Source organism: Oryctolagus cuniculus, chromosome 1 (assembly GCF_964237555.1).
Source record: "Oryctolagus cuniculus chromosome 1, mOryCun1.1, whole genome shotgun sequence".
Classification (NCBI taxonomy): domain Eukaryota; kingdom Metazoa; phylum Chordata; class Mammalia; order Lagomorpha; family Leporidae; genus Oryctolagus; species Oryctolagus cuniculus.
The window spans coordinates 168,176,362-168,197,357 of record NC_091432.1 but is presented as its reverse complement, the minus strand read 5'-3'; the positions used below and the strand labels follow the sequence as shown (position 1 = coordinate 168,197,357).

Sequence of the window (20,996 nt, the reverse complement as noted above, 5' to 3'; positions counted from 1 at the left end):
GCGCCAGTGTTTCCCATCACTCTTTCCTGTAGCACTATGGTACACGATGGAGCACCCTGGGCCAATAAGATCACATTCATGGTAGATGAAAGGTAGGCTTCAAATGAAGTGGGAGAAAGCAATAGTAAAAGAGGAAGTGTTTCAGGGGAACCCCAAGGGCCTTGCCTGGCAGGCACATTCTCAGGCTCATCAGTTTTGGGGAAAAGAACTTGGGGAAGGGGAGGATCTAAAACTCACTTCCTGAAACTGCGTGTGCTCACCCACACCTTGGAAAGTCTTTGGGACCCCCATTCTCCCCAGGTTGCTGACCACTGCTTTAAGGAACACATTGCCCCACACCTGAGAAATCCCTGGCGTAGGTGAGAAAGCGGGCAGGGGCCTTCCCAGGAAGGAGTGGGGAAGAGCAGGGCGGCTGGTCCCCAGGGCAGTGTTCAACTAGACATCAGCTGACAAGGGGCTGGTGACTTAGGGTGGTAGAAACTCAAGGACATGAGGGGATCCTGAGAAAATGCAGCCTTCTTTCCTCACATGAATTGGGCTAACTTCAATGTCCTAGAGTTCCTGCCAGCTGATACCTGGATGTAGAAAATGTAATAAAAACAGAAAGCAGGGGCCAGCACTGTGGCATAGTGGGTAAAACCACCACCTGCAGTGCCGGCATCCCATATGGGTGCTGGTTTGAGACCCAGCTGCTCCTCTTCTGATCCAGCTCTCTGCTATGGCCTGGGAAAGCAGTAGAAGATGGTCCAAGTCCTTGGGCCCCTGCACCCACATGGGAGACCGGGAAGAAGCACCTGGCTCCTGGTTTCGGATCAGTGCAGCTCCAGCCATTGTGGCCGTTGTGGAGTGGACCAACGGACAGAAGACCTTTCTTTCTGTCTCTCTCTCTCTCTCTCTCTGCCTCTCTGTCTTTCTCTGTGTAACTCTGACTTTTTTTTTAAGATTTATTTATTTATTTGAAAGTCAGAGTTACACAGAGAGAGGAGAGGCAGAGAGAGAGAGGTCTTCCATCTGCTGGTTCACTCCCCAATTGGCCGCAATGGCCAGAACTGCACCGATCCGAAGCCAGGAACCAGGAGCTGGTTCTCCCATGCGGGTGCAGGGGCCCAAGGACCCGGGCCATCTTCTACTGCTTTCCCAGGCCATAGCAGAGCTGGATAGGAAGTGGACAAGCCGGGACTAGAACCAGCGCCCATATGGGATGCCAGTGCTTCAGGCCATGGCGTTAACTCACTGTGCCACAGTGCTGGCCCCATCTGACTTTCAAATGAATAAATAATCTTAAAGAGAGAGAGAGAGAAAAAGGAAACAGTGACATCTAGGCTAAAAGTTTTCCTGGTGACTCATTGGTGGTTGAGGAGTGAGGTGGTCACTGTCCCTGGAATAATTAAAAACCTTAAAACCCAATCTCTAGATATCTACTATATGCCAGGCACCATGTTCAGTTCTGAATGCTGATTTCCTTTTTTTAATGTTTTCAACAATCCAATGTAGTAGGTGCTACTACTGTCTTCCTTTTACAAATAAGAAAAACATGAGGTTATAAAGAACAAAACCACACACCCAGCGACACAGGTTAAAAAGTATTCGCCTTTGCACTTCTTCTAGTTTGTCCTTCCTTGTACCAAATCGTAGTCACATCATTGCTGCCAACGTGAGCGGTCTTTGGGGTCTCAATCCACTGACCCTCCAGGAGGCAGAATGCATCCTGAGGTCTAGTGAGTGCGACTGGGAGGGAGGGGTCGGGATACACTGGCCCAGTGGAACAGAATGTTCACTGAAGCCCGGGAGGCACACGCCAATGAAACACTCCTTCCCAGAACAAACCAGTGTGGGGAGGTTCTCTTGGGACATAGGTTCTTGGTTTGTGTTGAGGTAGAGAAACCCTGAACCAAGAGGAATGTGGCAGCTATGGAGTTAACCAGGCTCTACTTTTCTGGACCACAGCTGCTTCGTCTGCAATAGATGGTGCTTGGACTTCAGCAACAGTGTTTGCCAAAGTTTTTAAATTTAGTATGACTCAGAGTAAGAAAAAATTTTACACTATAACCCAACATACATACACACATACTCCCCTAAAACAAGAGTTTACCAAACATCACCCAGTCCTACTGTGTATGCTCTCTGATCTATTTCTTCTATTTCTATTCACTCACTTTTTTTTTTTTTGGAGGGGAAACCCATCCACCTTGTTACTGTTCACTAAAATGATATTTTAAACAACTATGGCTGGTGATGGCTTAAAAAAAACTCTGAACTAGGGTTAAGCTGCCACGTGTGATGCCTGCATCCCATATGAGAGAGCTACTTCAAGTCCTGGCTACTCTGCTTCTGATCCACCTTCGCGCTAATGCACCTGGGGAGGCAGCAACAGAGGGCCCAAGTGCATAGGGACCCACCTCATGTGGGAGACACAGATGGAGTCTCTGGCTCTTGGCTTCAGCCTGGTCCAGCCCAGGCTATTGTAGTTATATGGGGAGTGAGCCAGTAAATGCAAGCTCTCCCTCTTTCTCTCTCTGTTGCTCTGCCTTTCCAATAAATAAATAAATCTTTAAAAAGTGGTCAGTGCTCTAAAAAGTAGCAACTCTGGACTAGAGGAATAAACTACTGAAAAGAGTAGCCCAATGGTCAACTTGCAAATATTCCATGGAAGAATTGTGAATTTGGCAGTTTACCTTTGGTAACCCCACCTTTCTGGGACACATTTTCCTGTCTTCCTTCAGCCTAATTTCTGCAGTTCTAATTCCTACTGATCCTTATTTCAGCTACTTTATACTCAGATATCAAAAATTATTAATAGAGCTGGTGTTGTGGTGGTCAAGTTGCTGCCTATGATGCCGGCATCCCATATCAGAGTGCCAGTTTGAGACTCAGCCGCTGTCCTTCTAATCCAACTTTCTGCTAATGCACCGGGGAAGATGGCCCAAGTACTTGGGGCCCTGTCACCTCCATGGAAGACCTGGATGGAGTTCCTGACTCCTGGCTTCCGCCTGGCCCAGACCTGGCTGTTGTACCCATTTGGGGGAGTGAGCCAGTGGATGAAGATCTTTCTTTCTTTGTCTCTCCATTTTTGTATATCACTTTGCCTTTCTAATAAGTGAAATAAATCTTCTTTTAAAAATCATTGCTGAGGGCCGGCACCATGGCTCACTAGGCTAACCCTCTGCCTGCAGCGCCAGCACACTGGGTTCTAGTCCCAGTTGGGGCCCTGGATTCTGTCCCGGTTGCCCCTCTTCCAGTCCAGCTCTCTGCTGTGGCCTGGGAGTGCAGTGGAGGATGGCCCAAGTGCTTGGGCCCTACACCCCATGGGAGACCAGGAGGAGGCACCTGGCTCCTGGCTTCGGATCAGCACAGCGCGCCGGCCACAGCTGCCATTTGTGGGGTGAACCAACGGAGACCTCTCTGTCTCTAACTCTGTCAAAAAAGAGAAAAAAATCATTGCTGAGCAGGCGCTTTTGTTTTTTTTTCTGAAACACCTCTATCTCCTTAAAACCATCCTTTCAGTTTTTTGAGCTACCTTCAATGGGTTATTTTTATTTTTTTTGGCAGTGTTATTGGATATCAGTCTGTAATTTACATATGCATTACATTAGCCAAATACCCCGATATGTCCATCTATATCTTTTTTTTTTAAAGATTTATTTATTTTACTTGAAAGTCAGAGTTACGTAGAGAGAGGAGAGGCAGAGAGAGAGAGAGAGAGAGGTCTTCTATCCACTGGTTCACTCCCCAGTTGGCTTCAACGTCTGGAGCTGTGCCGATCTGAAGCCGGGTGCGGGGGCCCAAGGACTTGGGCCATCTTCTACTGCTTTCTCGGGCCATAGCAGAGAGCTGGATGGGAAGTGGAGCAACCGAGACTAGAACCAGTGCCCATATGGGATGGCTTCAGGCCAGGGTGTTAACCCACTGCGCCATAGTGCGGGCCCCTCAAAGGGTTCTGTTACCTGCAGCTAAAGCAGGTCCTCTGCTAGGGAGATGCCTCTATAGATTCCAGACCCTGAAACCACTCACCTTGACTTTCAGAGTCAGGTACCTGTAGTATCAGGAGATGCTGCAAACAATGAGGCAGCGATACTGCCCGTCACCCTTCATTTGGACTTGGACTTGGGGGATGTGGAACAGCGCCTTCCCCGGGGCAGCTGCTCCTCCAACAAAGTAGCTCTTTCCCTGCTGGAGGACAGTCTCATTTTCCACCTTTTGCAACTGGCTTTTATTGCTTCAAGTACCACGTGATCTCCAGTGTCAAAATCACGCTCCAGGGCCACATGGCTGCTGCGGTCTACCCTGTATAGTTCCTTAGGGGCTGTCACTGTGAATAAAGCTGAAAAGAAAATAAGACATTTTTGCCACTGTCTACCTTATTCTTACAGGGAGGGAGGTGGGACTCTTGCACCCCCATCTTCTGCCAAGATCTGGGGATTCCCCTGCAACCCTTTCGGTCCTCTGCGCCATCCAGACTGAGCTGGAGGAGGGGCTCCTCTCTCCTCAGCGAGCCCCACCCATGCAGCTGACCGCCCTCCGCTCCTCCCAGAGTGCCCTGGCCAGAGCTTCTGATGGAGGCATGGTTGTCAGTAGTATCTCTGCCTCCTCGCCTTCATCCTGGGGTCACTGCCAGTCATTCCTCACATGACAACAGTTTCTCCTTGTGACTTCCCTATCACTATGTTCCCAGACCATTGGGCAAAACGTCCTCACATCCTATCATCCAGACTCATTTTCTTTTCGCAAAAATATTTATTTGAAAGGCAGAGTCACAGAGAGGCAGAGGCAGAGAGAGAGAGAGAGATCTTCCATCCACTGGTTCACTCCCCAGATGGCCACAACGGCCGGAGATGTGTCAATCCGAAGCCAGGAGCTTCTTCTGGGTCTCCCACGTGGATGCAGGGCTCTGAGGACTTGGACCATCTCCCATTGCTTTCCCAGGCCACAGCAGAGAGCTGGATGGGAAGTGGAGCAGCCAGGACTTGAACCGGTGCCCACATGGGATGCTGGTACTGCAGGCGGTGGCTCCACCTGCTATGCCGCAGCGCTGGCCCCTGGACTCATTTTCTTTTATCCAGAGGGATAAACTTAGATATTTTCTCTGTCCAACATCACTCTCCCTAGCCAGTAGAAATAATAACTGAGGGGGCATCATGGCTCAGTGGGTTAAGTCGCTGCTGGGATTGCCTGCATCCCATAGTGGAGTGCCTGGGATCCACTCCCACCTGAGCTTCCAATCCTGCTTTCTGCTAATGCACCCTGGGAGGCAGCTCACATACCTGGGTCCTTACCACCCACGTGGGAGACACAGACAGAGTTTCTGGTTCCTGGTTTTGATCTAGACTAGCCCTAGATGTTGTGGGCATTTGGGAAGTGTACCAGCAGCCAGATCTCTCCCTCTCTCTTTCTCTCTCATTCTGCTTTTCAAATAAATAAAATATAAACAAAGAAACTGTTAAGAGGGACTGAAAAATGTTCTTACCATTAAGAAATAACAACTACCACCTGTCAGGCTTTCACCATATGTGAGGCATTCTGCTAACACAGAAATGTCTCTTTCCAGAAAGTCAACAAGGTAGGCAACGCTGCTACTTTTAAGAAAATGAAAGTGAAGCATAGAAAGTAACTCAGCCAAGACTGCACAAGTCAGGGTGAATACTTTGCTATTACAGGCATTTCTAAGTCCCAAAAGATGTGAGCCCCCATATAGGTAAACCCACCGTGGATACCTCCTATTTTCTCTCAGTAAGAGGAAAGGGAAAGTGGAATGAATATTTAATGCCTACCTACCCTGCGCCATCACTGTGCTAAGCACTGTGTAACTTTATCATTTGATCTTGAAAACCCGATTAGGAAACATGTGTTATCGTTACAGTTTTCCAATTTGCCAAGAGAAGTTTTCTCCAGGACATACAGTTAAAATTAAAATTTAACATACAGTTAAAGTTAAAATCCAGAGTCAATCAGATGTTTGACTTTAAATCTGTAGTTTCTACTCTAAGAGTAATTCCCAAAACATGAGGCACACACTGCAAGAAGTGTGGGAGATGACTTTAGGTGGGGCAGAATGAAAGCCTAATTGGAGCTGAATTAAAGAGAAATGTAAGCCTTGTTCAAGTCTATTTCAATTCTTCAATGACATATAAATTTTGATCAGAACCCCTACATCTGAAACTGATATTTTCCCTTTTAATTAAACAGGAAGTTGCCAGGCAGATGATAATGTCTAAGTAGAATCTAATAACATGGCTTTAGTTCCATGGCATTTAGTTTTGTTGCCATTCTCTCTCTACCAGTACAAATAATACTAGTTTCCCACCTACCAAAGGGCACCTTTTTTTGTTAAAAAATAAAACCTGGTTGATTTAAATAATTCTGTAAAAACATAAGAGCATAAAGCAGTGACCATACATGGCAAAACTAGGGAAGCTAGTGTTTCTATGAATGAAGCATGAGGAACTATAAAATGTTGCTGCATCCATCATTAATGAAAGATATTCATTACAAGGGAGGTGTAAGAAGATTTTGAACTAGTTCCTGAGCCATCACAGATATAATTAAACTCAGCAGAGCTTGCTTCATTTATTCAATCAAATCATATGTTCAGCAGTCAATCATACATTGTAAGCATTAGCTATTTTCAGGTTATTTCATTATAAAATACAATGGGAGAAAAGCACAGACTTTAATGACAGAGCACCTGGGCTCCAATATTGGCTGTGTTAGGATCAGGAACCCCTTGGCCCAGAGCCATCACTTCAGCTCTGAGTCAGCCTCTTCCTCAGGTAAGTGATTTTCAATCTCCCTCTCAGTACTGGGGTCAGAAGTGGACGAGGTGCTACGTGTGGTGTTCTGGGGGCTGAACTGGCAGGCACACCACAAATGAGTCCCTTTCTTTCAGATCATGTTTGGGTTTTGGCGAAGTAGAAATCTGTATATGGAATACTTGGCCATTCCTTGTTAGCCAGAGTATCTGACTCACCAGGGCCGTTCATTCTTTGACCAAACTTCCCAGTGTAAGTTACTTCTGGGTTTCCTGCTGCTCTAATAATTCACATTGAAATTCTCTGCTGATAGGAGTTTTCTTCCCACTCTCCTGCAAGGCTTAGCTTTGATAATCCTGGTACCTAGCACACAGTAAGTTCCAGTTGAGGTCTGGTAAGTAATTCACAAAGAGAAAGAGGGAACAAGAAAGGATGCTCCTGACTGTATTCACTTCTCACCAAGCTGCCCCTTGCTAGAGATCCTGTGAATGGGCCTTCTTCATGGCCACACAGCGCACTTGACCGTGATCCGCACCAACCTGCACTCTGTTCAAAATGACAAGTCCACAGCCTGCCTCCTGCCCCTGTTTTAATTCCAGCTAGAACATTAATGTGTTTTTGTACAGAGATCCATGGTACAGAGGGGAATTCACATGTGCCCAGCAGCACAGGGCCAGAGGCAGGGCTGTAAGGTGAGTGTCCCTGTGGACAACAATGCTTATCACAGCTGCATCCCTGGGCCATACTGAGAAGACCTTGAGAAAACACTTGTGAAAAGGGATCTTGTGCTTCAGAATGTCCTGCAGGATTCCAGTTTGTGGGTTCTATGCACATTTATAATAACCAGGTCTCAGACAATGGTGCCATAGTGTTCACAATGGGAGTTTCGGGGTGAGTCCTTTTCTGATGGGGACAACCTCTAGACTTCAGCGCCTTACAATGAAGAGAGCCTCTTAATATCAAGTCCACCCTTCTCTGGAAGAAATATTTATTATTTCATCAAAAATGTATTAACTGCCTTCTACGTGCCAGGTTCAGAAATTTACTTCTACTCTTATTCTTTTCATAATTCTTCTTTATTACACTTGATGAAACAGGAAACAGAGGGACATAGGGCTTTCAAAGAAGGTTGGCTGCTGTGTTTGAGTACAGCAAGAATTAGGTAGACTTCGGGTGTAGACTGGATTGAATTTACTTAGCAAAATTATTTACCACATGATGCTTTCTTCTCGTGAGAGAGAGAACGCCTGTAACTTCCTCTGGAACTCCCCTTAGAATACATCAAAACTCCCCTCTTTACTGCACAAGCCTTTGATTAAGGTTTGTTTACTTCTTGCTTCTACACTCTGCACTGTTCGTGGTGGGAATTGTAGAATAAAGTATGCTACCTATCAGGCTGGTAACTCTTTAAAATATTCACAACAGAAACGAGCAATCAGCAAATACGAATCATATGTCTAAGGAACTCAGAATAACCTGCAGATAGATTATTTTCTGGTCTACTTTTGCCCCCAATGAAAGCTTCTAAAACATGCAAAGCTTTGAGCCTGATTACTTCCATATAAAATGAAAAGTCTAGGAAATGCAATGTATTTTTGAAATCCTAAAACATTCTTACTTTTTGTAAATTACAGAGGCAATCAAAACACTTTTGTAAAAAATTCTGTTAAGAGGTTTCTCTCAAACACAGCTGCATGTTAGAATCACTAGGCAAGAGACCTCAACCTTGGCTGACCTTGAAATCACTTGGGGGGCTGAAAGTCTGCTTAGTGTTGCTATAGCAAAATATTTGCCACTGGTTATTTTGCAGAGAGGCTCATTATTCTGGTAACAGGAATTGTACAGCATCCTGGGGAAGCTAAAGGGAACTGGCTGCTTGCAGAAATGGCAAGTGCATGAGGTGGCCTTGTGAGTATTTGGCGAAACAGTTAAGATACCCCTTGGGATGCCCGCGTGCCATATCTGAGTGCATAGATATTGGTCCTGGATCGACTTCTGATTCTTGCTGCCTGCTAATGTGCACCTGGGGAGGCAGCAGGTGACTCCTCAAGTACTTGGGTCCCTACCATCCACGTTGGAGGCCTAGAGTGAGTTCTGGGCTCCCAGTTTTGTCTTGGCCCAGCCTCAGCTGCTGCAGGCATTTGGGGAGTGAACCAGAGGATGGGAGTTCTCTTTTTCTCACTATCTGACTCTCTTCCTTTCAAATAAAATGAAAAAAAAAAATACAAATTATGGGCAAAAACCACCAGTCTGCTTTTGTCTGAGAGTCTCTAGCACATGAACCTCTAAGGAAAAACCATATCCAAATCATCACAGATCCTTTTAATGCCCAAACCCTATTTTTGTTTTTTGAAAACTAAATTTTGGGGGCCTAGTGGGGATAGGACCAGCATCAGTTTTTGAAAACAGTTTTCCCGGAAGCTTCCAACATACAAACAGAATTGAGAAGCACAAATGAGATAATAAAACACCTGCACTTGCAAATCCCTTTTCAGTATTGGCCTCAACCCTTAACCGGGGAGCTCACTAGAAATGCAGAGTCTGAGGCCTGACCTAGGGAATCAGGATCTGCATTTGAACAAGATCAAGGTGATTCGTTCGCACTTTAATGTTTGAGAGGCAAAGTTATAACACTGGTCTGCATTTGGACTCTCATTGGGAGGTAGAGTAACTACTAGAATTTCTTAAATACCATGAGCCAGTCACCACTGAAGGAACCCTCACATTATCCTCTCATTTGATGTTCCCAACTCTGTAAGGTAGGAGTTACCACCTCCAGCTTACAGAGAGGAAAACAGCCTTTCAGAAGTGACACAACTTATTGAAGGTCAGAGAGTGGGAGCCATGGAACTGGTACTCACATTCATCTCCGTACGCTCAATGCACACTCACGCCTGTGCACCTAGGGACTCTACAGATAGGACAACATCTCCCCTGGAATGTGCACCCTCCATCCATAAATGCATATGCTAGTTAGCATTACGCTAAGGAAGCGATGTTTTGGTTTCCGTTTCATGTGCCACATGTTTATTAAATGAAGCCTCACTAGCACTGAAATTCTGAAGTTACCAGACAAAAGGGAAAACTGGGAAGTTTCCATGAGTATGAAGTTAAGCAGACAATGCAGGCTCTGCTATTCAGTCCCAGCCTTTACACACACTAAAGGGCAACAGATTTGGCAAAAGCATGAAAAATCCATAAATACAAGTCTTTTCGGCACATTAAAGCAGCCAACTTGAATAAGGCTGGACTCTTTTGAAAATTCTTGGGGGAACTTGGCATTTTACTTGCAATCAGGCATCAATAGGAGTCAGCACCTGTCACATCTCCAGGAAACACAAAACAAATCATTTGCATTACCTCCCAAGATAGCTTCCTCTTTAAACTAATTTTACACTTTTTTTCCATTTTACAACAGAACCTTAAAATTTTTTTTCAGACTTCTCACAGAATGTACCTGAAAGGTGGGGGGTCCGTATGGCTTTATACAGTTTTCAGAGAAAACTTTGAAATTCTCAATTTAGAACAAATTCCTGCCCTTTGCACCTGACTTGTGTACTGCTCTGTGCAGGGGCACTGCATGGAGACCTCTCCTACCTTAGCAACCCTTTCTTGGGGCTGGCACTGTGGTGTAGTGGTTTAAACTGCTACCTGCAACACTGGCATCCCATATGGGTGTTGTTCAAGTTCCAGCTGCTCCACTTCCAATTCACTTCCTTGCTAATGCACTTGGAAAAGCAGCTGAAGATGGCCCAGGTCTTTGGGACCCTGCACCCACATGGGAGACCCAGAAGAAGCTCCTGGCTCCTGGCTTCAGACTTGGTCTAGCTCCAGCCATTGAGGCCACTTGGGGAGTGAACCAGCAGGTGGAAGATTCTCTCTTATTTTTTTTTGAAAGATTTTATTTATTTGAAAGAGTTACAGAGAGAGGTAAAGACAGAGAGAAAGGTCTATCTGCTGGTTCACTCCCCAGATGGCTGTAACGGCTGGAGCTGCGCTGATCTGAAGCCAGGAGCCAGGAGCCAGGAGCTTCCTCTGGGACTCCCACGTGGGTGCAGGGGCCAAGCACTTGGGCCATCCTTTACTGCTATCCCAGGCCATAGCAGAGAGCTGGATGGGAAGAGGAGCAGCTGGGACTAGAACTGGCACCCATATGGGATGCTGGCACTTAAGGCCAGGGCTATAACCCACTGCACCACAGCGCCAGCCCCTGGAAGATTCTCTCTCTATCCCCCGCCCTCCCAATAATTCTGCTTTTCACATAAATAAATCTTAAAAAAAAAAAAAGAAACCCTTTCTCCAACCTGATTCTTCTCCTTTCTATGTCTCAGCAGTCAGCAAAAATAGCTTTGCAGTTGGCTGTAGGCCAAATAGAAAGATGTAAAGAGTGGCTTCTGCCCCAGGCATCACCGCGGTTATGCACCGTCTGGTTTTCATCCACCTTTCAGGGATGAGAAAGAAGCACCAACAAAAGATGACTGGGGCCAACACTGTGGCATAGCAGGTAAAGCCACTGCCTGCAGCGCCTGCATCCCATATGGGCTCTGGTTTAAGTCCCAGCTGCCCCACTGCTGATCCAGCTCTCTGCTGTGGCCCAGGAAGGCAGTGGAGGATGGCCCAAGTGCTTGGGCCTCTGCGCCTGCATGGGAGACCTGGAAGAAGCTCCTGGCTCCTGGCTTCGGATTGGTGCATCTTGTGGCCATTTAGGGAATGAACCAGCGATCGAAGACCTTTCTCTCTCTCTCTCTCTCTCTCTCTCTCTCTCGTTCTCTCTCTCTCTCTGCCTCTCTGTAACTCTGCCTTTCAAATAAAAGAAAGAAAGAAAGGAGGAGGAGGGAAGGAGAGATGGAGGGAGGAAGGGAGGGAGGGAGGATTGTAGTTGTTTCTTCTTCCAAGACATGACGTGGTGAAAAAACAAATATTTGTCCTTAAATATATATAGGTTACAAGATGTTCTTAGGTTTTGAAATGCAAATATAAGATTAAGGGGCCAGTGCTGTGGCTCACTTGGTTAATCCTCCACCTGCGGCGCCAGCATCCCATATGGGCACGGGGTTCTAGTCCCGGTTGCTCCTTTTCCAGTCCAGCTCTCTGCTGTGGCCCAGAAGGACAGTGGAGGATGGCCCAAGTGCTTGGGCCCCTGCACCCTCATGGGAGACCAGGAGGAGGCACCTGGCTCCTGGCTTCAGATCTACATAGCTCCAGCCGTGGCGGCCATTTGGGGGGTGAACCAACGGAAGGAAGACCTTTCTGTCTCTCTCTCTCACTCCTAACTCTGTCAAATTAAAAAATAAACAAATAAAATATAAGATTAAAAGCAACTATCATGCTAAGTAATCAAGGGAGTGTGATACTGGCAGAAGAATATGCAGATAGATTAATAGAACAAAATATTACAGAAGGAGACCCATACAAATATGATCAATTGATTTTTGACAAAGGTTCAAGGCCAATTCTATGGAGGAAAGACAGATGTCTCAACAAATGAGGCCAGATCAACTGGGCATCCATATGCAAAAATTAAATTAATCCCAACCTATATTTCATACCCCATATGAGTAATAATTCAAAATAGATAATAAACCTAGGGGCCTGCATTGTGGCACAGTAGGTTAAACCTCTTTTTGCCACGGTGGCTCTCTGAATTGGAATGCCAGTTCTAGTCCTAGATGCTCCATTTCCAATCCAGCTTTCTAATAAGGCACCTCAGAAAGCAGTGAATGATGGCCTCAGCCTGCCCCAGACCTGTCTACTGTGGTCATTTGGGGACTGAACCAGTGGATGAAGATCTCTCTCTGTCTCTCCCTCTCTGTAAGCCTAACTTTTATTTATTTATTTATTTTTGACAGGCAGAGTTAGACTGTGAGAGAGAGAGACAGAAAGAAAGGTCTTCCTTCTCTGTTGGTTCACCCCGCCCAAGTGGCCTCTATGGCTGGCGCATTGTGGCTGGCGCGCTGTGCTGATCTGAAGCCAGGAGCCAGGTGCTTCCTCCTGGTCTCCCATTGGGTGCAGGGCCCAAGGACTTGGGCCATCCTCCACTGCACTCCTGGGCCACAGCAGAGCTGGCCTGGAAGAGGGGCAACCGGGACAGAATCCGGTGCCCCGACCGGGACTAGAACCCAGTGTGCCAGCACCGCAAGGCGGAGGATTAGCCTAGTGAGCCACGGTGCTGGCCCTGTAATTCTTTCAAGTAAATAAATAAATCTTTAAAAACAAATGCTGTTAAAAGAACATAAAGACAAGCCATAAACTGGGAGAAAATATTTACAAATCCCATATCTGATAAAAGACTTATAACTGGAATATTTAAAGAACTCTCATGGGGCTGACACTATGGCACAATAGGATAAAGCCCAGGCTTGCAGCACTGGTATTCCATATGGTCACTGGTTCCAGTCCTGGCTGCTCCACTTCCAATCCAGCTTTCTGCTAATGTGTCTGGGAAAGCAGCAGAGGATGGCCCAAGTCCTTGGGCCCCTGTACTCACGTGAGAGACCCAGAAGAAGCTACTGGTTCCTGGCTTCAGGTTGGCTCAGCTCTGGCTGTTGTGGCCATTTGGGGAGAAAACCAGCAGATTGAAGACCTGTGTGTGTGTGTGTGTGTGTGTAATTCTTTCAAATAAATAAAATAAATCTTAAAAAAAAAAAGAATCTTTACAATCTCATAGTAAGAAATAAACAACCCAATTAGAAATGGTCAAATGAGAGGCCAGCGTTGTGGTGCAGTGAGTTAAGCCACTGCCTGTGACTCCTGCATGCATTTGAGCAATGGATCGAGTCCCGCTGCTCTACTTCCAGTCCAGCTCCCTGGTAATGTGTCTGGAAAGCAGCGGAGCATGGTCCCAGTACTTAGGCCCCTGCCACCCACATGAGAGGCCCGGAAGGAATTCCAGGCTCATGGCTTCATCTTGCTCCAGTCCTATCCCTATCTGTTGTGGCCTTTTGAGGAGTTAGACAGCAGATGAAAGATCTTCTCTCTGCCTCTCAACTAAATAAAATAAATCTTTAAAAAAAAAAAAGAAAAGAAAATGGTTAAATGAATAGGATACACATGTCACCTAAAAAAATGGGTAGCCAACAAACACACAATATGCTTGACATTGTTAGTCATTAGAAAAATGCAAATTAAATAAAGAGCTAATTCTACACACCTATTAGAATGATGTAAAATGAGAAAATAACATCAATACCAAATGCTAGCAAGGATGAGGAACAACTGAAATGCTCATATATAGCTGGTGGGGATGCAAATTTGGCAATTTCCTATAAGTTTAAATATAATTACCACATGATCTAACAATCCTACTCCTATGAAAATGTATGTTCACACAAAAACTTATATGCCAATGTTTATAGCCACTTTATTATCACCAAAAAATAGAAGACAATTCAAATTTCCTCTAGCTGGGGAATGGACAAGCAAAATGTAACATATGTATCAAATGCAAAACCACTCAACAACAAAAAGGAGTGAACTATTGACACATATAAAAGTAAGGATGGATCTCAGTACATTATGCTATGTGAAAGAAACCAGATAGAAAAGAGGAGATAGTGAATGATCCTATTTCTGTAACTTTCTGGAAAAGTTAAAGCTATAAGGACAGAGAAATGATCTGTGGGTTTCCAGGTTGAAGAGTTTGGAGAGAATTTGTTTTGCTTAGCAAGTGATGGGGCTGCTCTGGATTTTGTTTGTGGTGGTGGTTATGTGACTATACATTTGTCAGAACTCATAGACCTTTGGGGGCTGGCATCCTGGTTAAGATCTGGGAAGCAATGGAAGACAGCTTAAGTGCTTGGGCCCCTGCCACTCATGTATGAGGCCCAGATAGAGTTCTGGGCTCCTGGATTCAGGTCTTTCATCTGCTGGTTCATTCTCCAAATGGCCAGAATAGGTAGAGCTGGGTTGATCCAAAACCAGGAGCTTCTTCCAGGTCTTCCACATGGGTTCAGGGCCCAAGCACTTGGGTCACCTTCTACTGCTTTCCCAGGCCATCAGCAGGGAGCTGGATCAGAAGAGGAGCAACTGAGACTAGAACCAGTGCCAATATGGGTTACCGGTGCTGCAGGAGGATGCTTAACCTACTATGTCACAGTGTCAGCCCCAGTAAATATTTTAAATGATATGAAAACGTTTCCCTTCACTTCAAACTTCAAATTATTGTATAGGCAATACAATTGAGTATTCATAGAGCATAGAAGTAAGGAAACAGTCCAAGATTACTGGTTTGCTTGTCATATTCAGTCAACTTTCACATCTTTAAGAGGCACGCATTTTTTTCAAGCATTAATCTAGAAAAAATTGAAATAACAATGACATCCATCAATAGATGACTGATTAAATATTCATAAGTTATATCATGTCCAATGAATACATAGAGCAGCTTACAAATTACATTTACCTATCTATATTGATTTGGAGTCTATAAAGAACACATGTAATACTTACTAAGTTTTTTAGATTTATTTATTTGAGAGGTGGAGTTACAGAGATGCAGAGGCAGAGAGAGAGAGGACTTCCATTCACTGGTTTACTCTCCCAATGGCTGCAATGGCTGGAGCTAGGCCAATCCAAAGCCAGGAGCCAGGAGCTTCTTCTGGGTCTCCCATGCAGGTACAGGGGCCCAAAAACTTGAGCCATCTTCCACTGCTTTCCCAGGCCATAGCAGAGCAGGATAGGAAGAGGTGTAGCTGGGACACCAACCAGCGCTCATATGGGATGCCAGCACCGTAGATTGAGGCTTAATCTATAATGCCACAGCACTGGCCTCTAAGATTTGTTTTAAAGTAATCTTTAGTAATTTCTTTCTTCCTTCCTTCCTTTCTCTCTTTCTTCCTTTTTGACAGGCAGAGTGGACAGTGAGAGAGAGAGACAGAGAGAAAGGTCTTCCTTTGCCGTTGGTTCACCCTCCAACGGCCGCCATGCTGCGGCCAGCACACCGTGCTGACCCAATGGCAGGAGCCAGGTACTTCTCCTGGTCTCCCATGGGCTGCAGGGCCCAAGCACTTGGGCCATCCTCCACTGCACTCCCTGGCCACAGCAGAGAGCTGGCCTGGAAGAGGGGCAACCGGGACAGAATCCGGCGCCCCAACCGGGACTAGAACCCGGTGTGCTGGTGCCGCAAGGCGGAGGATTAGCCCAGTGAGCCGCGGCGCCGGCTTAGTAATTTCTTTTATGGGGAAAAAAAGGGCAGGGGCTGGAGTTGTGGCACAGCGGGTTAAGCTGTTGCTTCTGACGCTGGCATCCTTTATTGGAGTGCTTGTTCAAGTCCTGGCTACAACACTTCTGTTCCAGCTCCCTGGTAATGGGGCCTGGGGAACAGCAGACAGTAGTGCAAGAGTTTGGGCCCTGCCACCTATGTGGAAGACCCAGATGGAATTCCTGGCTTCTGGAATTTGTGACCATTTAGGGAGTAAACCAGTGGATGGAAGATCTCTCTCTCTCTCTCTCTCTCTTTTTGCCTTTCAAGTAGATGAAAATAAACATTTTTCTGTTTAAAAAGGAAATGGCCTTCCCTTGTGGAAATAGCCAGTGAGGCATTAAAAAAGTGCTGTCCCTTGCTATCCAAATTCACTTCTTTCCTAAGAGAAAACACAAAAACCCCCAGAAACCAAAACCCCAAATGCCAGGGGCTCAGTGTTTTTAAGCGACAAAAGGTTGCACAATCCCCAGTTTCTCTTTGGCCCCTGCCCTGTCAGGGGATGGGGAACTGCAGTTCAGACTCTCCTTCGGACCCTGGTTTCCCTTACCCCGTAATGGAAACTCGAAGCTCTTTGGTGGCAGCTGGCTGTTTGTCCCCTTGGCAAGCCTCTAAAATCTCAGCCAGCCATGGTTGCTCGCAATGGGAGGATTTGTTCCTTCAGCTGGCGTGGAAGGGAAGCACAGGAGTAGGCAGCATACTGGGGTCTTTTATTGAAGAAGGAGCCTACTCTATGTTTCTAGTGCCAGGCCAGGTTGGGCAGCCCAAGGGAGGGAGAGAAGTGTGCCTGGGAAGGGAGTAGCCTGGGACCACCCGGAAGGGAGGTGAAAGCTAAGTGCCAAAGGGCTACCTCTTAAACATGGGCAGGACATTGGACGCTTCCCCCTGGCATTAGGACTGCTCGCATTGTGGACCTCAGGCCTCGTCCCCACCTCTGTCTTCATTGCCTACCTCCTGATGTTTGCTGAAAAGAACAGTCACGGTGCTGACTGCACACTCGAGTGGCCTGAACTCCCTTCCCTGGAGGAGAACCAGCGCTGAAACTGCCTCCCTTCATGCCCATCACTTCCTGTAGAAGTCCCTCCTGCAAGTCCAAAGGCACAGCCATAAAGTTCACTGTTCATTTAGACTTTAGGAAGACTGAGTTTTCACTCCAAGTAACCCGCAATAAGCTGTGAGTCACCAATGGCTGCTTACTATTGTTTCTGAACTCAGAGTGGGCATCTGGCGTGGCAGTGAAGATGCCACTTGGGATGCCTGCATCTCATGTTGGAGTGTCTGGGTTCAAGTTCTAGCTCTGCTTCCCATCCGGCTTCCTGCTCATGTGCACCCTGGGAGGCAGTGGTGACAGATCAGGTACCTGGGTCCTTGCCACCCACATGGGAGATTCACACTGAATTCTTGGTTCCCAAATTCGGTCTGGCCCAACCTGGCTGTTGGGCACATTTAGGGAGTGAACTAGCTGATAGAACATTTCTCTTTCTGTTTGTCTCCCATCTTTCTATTTTGCCTATAAAATGAAAATAAATCATTCAAAAACGTTTGAAAGAGATGGGGCCAGCATTGTGACACAGCAGGTTAGGCTGCTGCTTATGATGAGGCATCGTATACTGGAGCACCGGTTTGAATCCTGGTTGCTCTGCTTCTGATCCAGCTTCCTGCTAATACACCTGGGAAGGCAATGGATGATGCCCCAAGTGGTTTGTGCCCTGCCACCCATGTGAGAGACTCAGATGGAGTTTCTGGTTCCTGATTTTGGCCTGGCTCAGCCCTGGCTGTTGCAGCCTTCAGGGAATAAACCAGTGGATGGAAGATTGCGTGCGTGCGTGCTCTGTCAATACTCTCCTATTTGCCTTTCAAATAAATAAGTAAATAAAACTAGTTTTAAAAGATTTTCATCTATTTGAAAGGCAGAGCTACAGAGAGGGAGGGAAGGATGGTAGGAGGGGTAGAAAGAGCGAGAGCAAGAAACAGACTCTTCCAAGTGTTCTCCACTCCCACATGGTACTTGGGCCATCTTCCGCTGCTTTCCCAGGTACATTAACAGGGAGCTGGATTGGAAGTGGAGCAGCCAGCACTTGGTCACTCATAGGAGATGTCAGCGTTGCAGGCAGCAGCTTAACCTGCTATACCACAATGCTGGCCTGAGTAAATAAAACTTTAAAAAATACTTAAAAGAGGATCTCACATGAACCTCTAACAATCAGCAGAACGCCTGCGGGAAACCGTTTAGAGCACAAGAGTCCATGAGTGTCCCTGATACCACGTCCTTAGGCTCCCGGCAAGAAGGGGAGGGGATGGTTGCCTGGCACCTTGCTCTGAAGGGAGCTCAGGACTGCCTTTTCTGTACAGTTCAGATGTATGTGGTCTGAGCAGTCCTATCTTCTTGTCATCACTCTCATTGGATGGTGAGGACAGACGGATCAATATTCCCAGTCCCTGTTTCTGAGAGACAGGGACCTTGGTGTGCACAAGCCACCTCGCGGCATACTTTTTGAGGTACTGTAATAGCCAGCAATCACACTTCCTCTCAAAGCCCTTTGCCTGAGAGCCACGCTCTCGCCACTGACTGTAGCGAGGGGCCGCCACCATCCCGCCTCTGTGCCAGGTGCCTCCTCTGTCCTTTCTTTTCTGCCGGCAGCAGCAGCGGCAACCGCAGGTTCAACAGCTGCAACCTCAAGCTCCGCGCTAGAGCAGCTGCAATGTGTTCCCCACGTGTCTGAATCACGCAACTGAAAGTCTCAGGGCCTCAGGCAGCTTGACCGGGGTCTCATGATTTGATGATGTGCTCACTCCTGAAAACAGGGAAGTGACTCGGAAACAAATCTTCGGGGTGGGGGGCACGAGTGGTGGGGAGAGCGGCAGACTGTGGGCGTGGCGGAGCTGGGGAAAGAAGTTACAGGGTGACTGGCTGGAGGAGAGCAGATAAAGGCTGAGAGGAAGGAGGCACTCCTGTCACTCCAAATGAGCAGCAGCTCTTCCTCTTCTAACCGTCTTTTCTGAACTCGTGAGTCGCCCACGCTGCAGTCATCTGCCCTTCCCTCTCTTGAAGCCTTCTGTAGTTTCTTCAGTAGCAAGCCCCTGACACCAACCTTGTGTGACAAATGAGCAATGCACACCATCTTCTCTAGCTGGAAGTCACGCCCATGCGATCAGGGCTCAGCAGAGCAGAGCTACGGTCCCAGTATACACTTGCTAGTTGATGGAGCAGGCAAAGCAGTCGAGCTCTCCTGCCTGCTGCCATCAAGTGCGCCCACCACAGGAACTATTGCTTACTAAGCACTGCAGTCAGAACAGGAAACAGCTCTGATGGGGAGCAGGTAGGCAGCCCCGCCTTGGAGCAGCTGCACCTCCTGCTCTGCAGCCTCTGCTCCTGCGTTTTCTGCATCCAGAGACTTCTTCAGGCTGAAGGTCAAAGGGACTAAGGACACCACTGTCAGCTATTCTGTGCTCAAAGAGGCTTTTCAAGGGTCAGTGGCTGTCTAGTGCCAAGCTGGGCGGGGGCTGCCTCTGGCGTCTCTCTCTCTCTTCACGCGGGTGCTGGGTAGAGGCCAGGGTCATGTTCGAGGCTGCCGCAGAGGGGTCGGCGGAGTATCTGCGCTATGTCATTTCATCATTCTGCCCTTCCCTCGGGATCAGCTAAGATCCCGAGAATAACTCCGCAGGAATGCCCCTGACGCTTCTAATGACCTCGTTCTCCGTGTTATATGTAAAACAAGGAGAAAAGTCTGCCTCTTTCAGGAGCTTATTTTTCTTTGGCAGCTAATGCATGCATGTGAATCGTCTAAATCAGTGCTTTCCAACAGAACATCCTGTGATCAGGGTCATGTTCTCCATCTGTGCCTTATTATGTGTCCGTTAGTCACCCATAGCTACTGAGCCCTTGAAATGTGGCTAGTACAATGGAGAAAATACATTTTCAACTTTATTAGGTTTTAGTTAATTTAAGTAGCTACATATCATGGCTCTCAAATTGAACAAGCAGGCCTAGATATTTGAAATAAAATATTCTCAAGGTTAATTGATTTTGATTTAATGCCCATTCCCTCAAAACACCACCGGCACCCCAGAACATAAGATGGTGCTTTAAAAAGTTTGTTGGGAAATGTAATTAAAGGATAAGTTTGGGGCTGGCGCTGTGGTGCAGTGGGTTAACACCCTGGCCTGAAGCTCTGGCATCCCATATGGACGCTAGTTTGAGACCCGGCTGCTCTACTTCCCATCCAGCTCTCTGCCGTGGCCTGAGAAAGCAGTAGAAGATGGCCCATGTCCTTGGGCCCCTCCACCCACGTGGGAGACCCAGAAGAAGCTCCTGGCTCCTGGCTTTGGATTGGCACAACTCCGGCCATTGAGGCCAACTGTGGAGTGAACCATCGGATGGAAGACCTCTCTCTCTCTCTCTCTCTCTCTCTCTGCTTCTCCACTCTCTGTGTAACTCTTTCAAATAAATAAATTGTTTAAAAAATAGAAAAGTTTATTTGGGTGCAATTTTTTATAAACCATGTGTAGCTTTTTCATATTATGTATTTTTCATAATTTATTTTTGGAATCCACTTGTGGGCACTGTTAGGGTCTAAAAAAAGCCCACCGCCCGAGGAACGACTCCAAGAGACTTTTTCTCTCATGCAACCAGCAAAGGGTTAAATTTATTGATCCAACATGTTGGGGCCCTCTGACAAGGACAGAGGAGCAGTAAGGAACTACAGCATAGGGTTTATAAAGGCAAAAACCGCAAAATCGGGAGGAGGGAGAGAATACACGGTTGCTAAGCGGTTGCTAAAATCTTACAATCAGCAATTATGATTTTAAGACATAGACAAATCACATCTTCATTATTAGCCCAGGTAACCCAGGTGCAACCTTTCTACTTTTAAGCTTGAGCAATCATGCTAGGGGGTTTTTGTGCGTTGCCAAGGGTGGTGTAGTGCACTGCTATTGTCCGACTATTTGAGATCATAGTTTCAGACCAGAGTCTCACGGTGGGGGGGTGCATTCCCAGAATGGAGTCTCAAGTGCTCCAAAATGGAGTCCCTACTGTCAAGGTGCTACTT

At 46.7% G+C, this 20,996-nt stretch overlaps 1 protein-coding gene and 1 long non-coding RNA gene across 2 annotated transcripts in view; one reads left to right on the top strand and one right to left on the bottom strand.

Moving 5' to 3' along the window:
• Nucleotides 1-20,996, bottom strand: part of LOC100356848 (programmed cell death 1 ligand 2) — a 67,113-nt gene that overhangs the window by 28,812 nt on the left and 17,305 nt on the right. Inside the window, 2 exon segments of the mRNA XM_051858232.2 lie at nt 4,012-4,133; nt 4,136-4,321. Coding sequence (XP_051714192.2) covers nt 4,012-4,133; nt 4,136-4,321 — 308 coding nt within the window.
• On the top strand, nt 18,772-20,417 carry LOC138844284 (uncharacterized). Its single transcript, XR_011379852.1, has 2 exons — nt 18,772-19,265; nt 20,173-20,417. It is a non-coding gene; the product is annotated as an uncharacterized lncRNA (long non-coding RNA).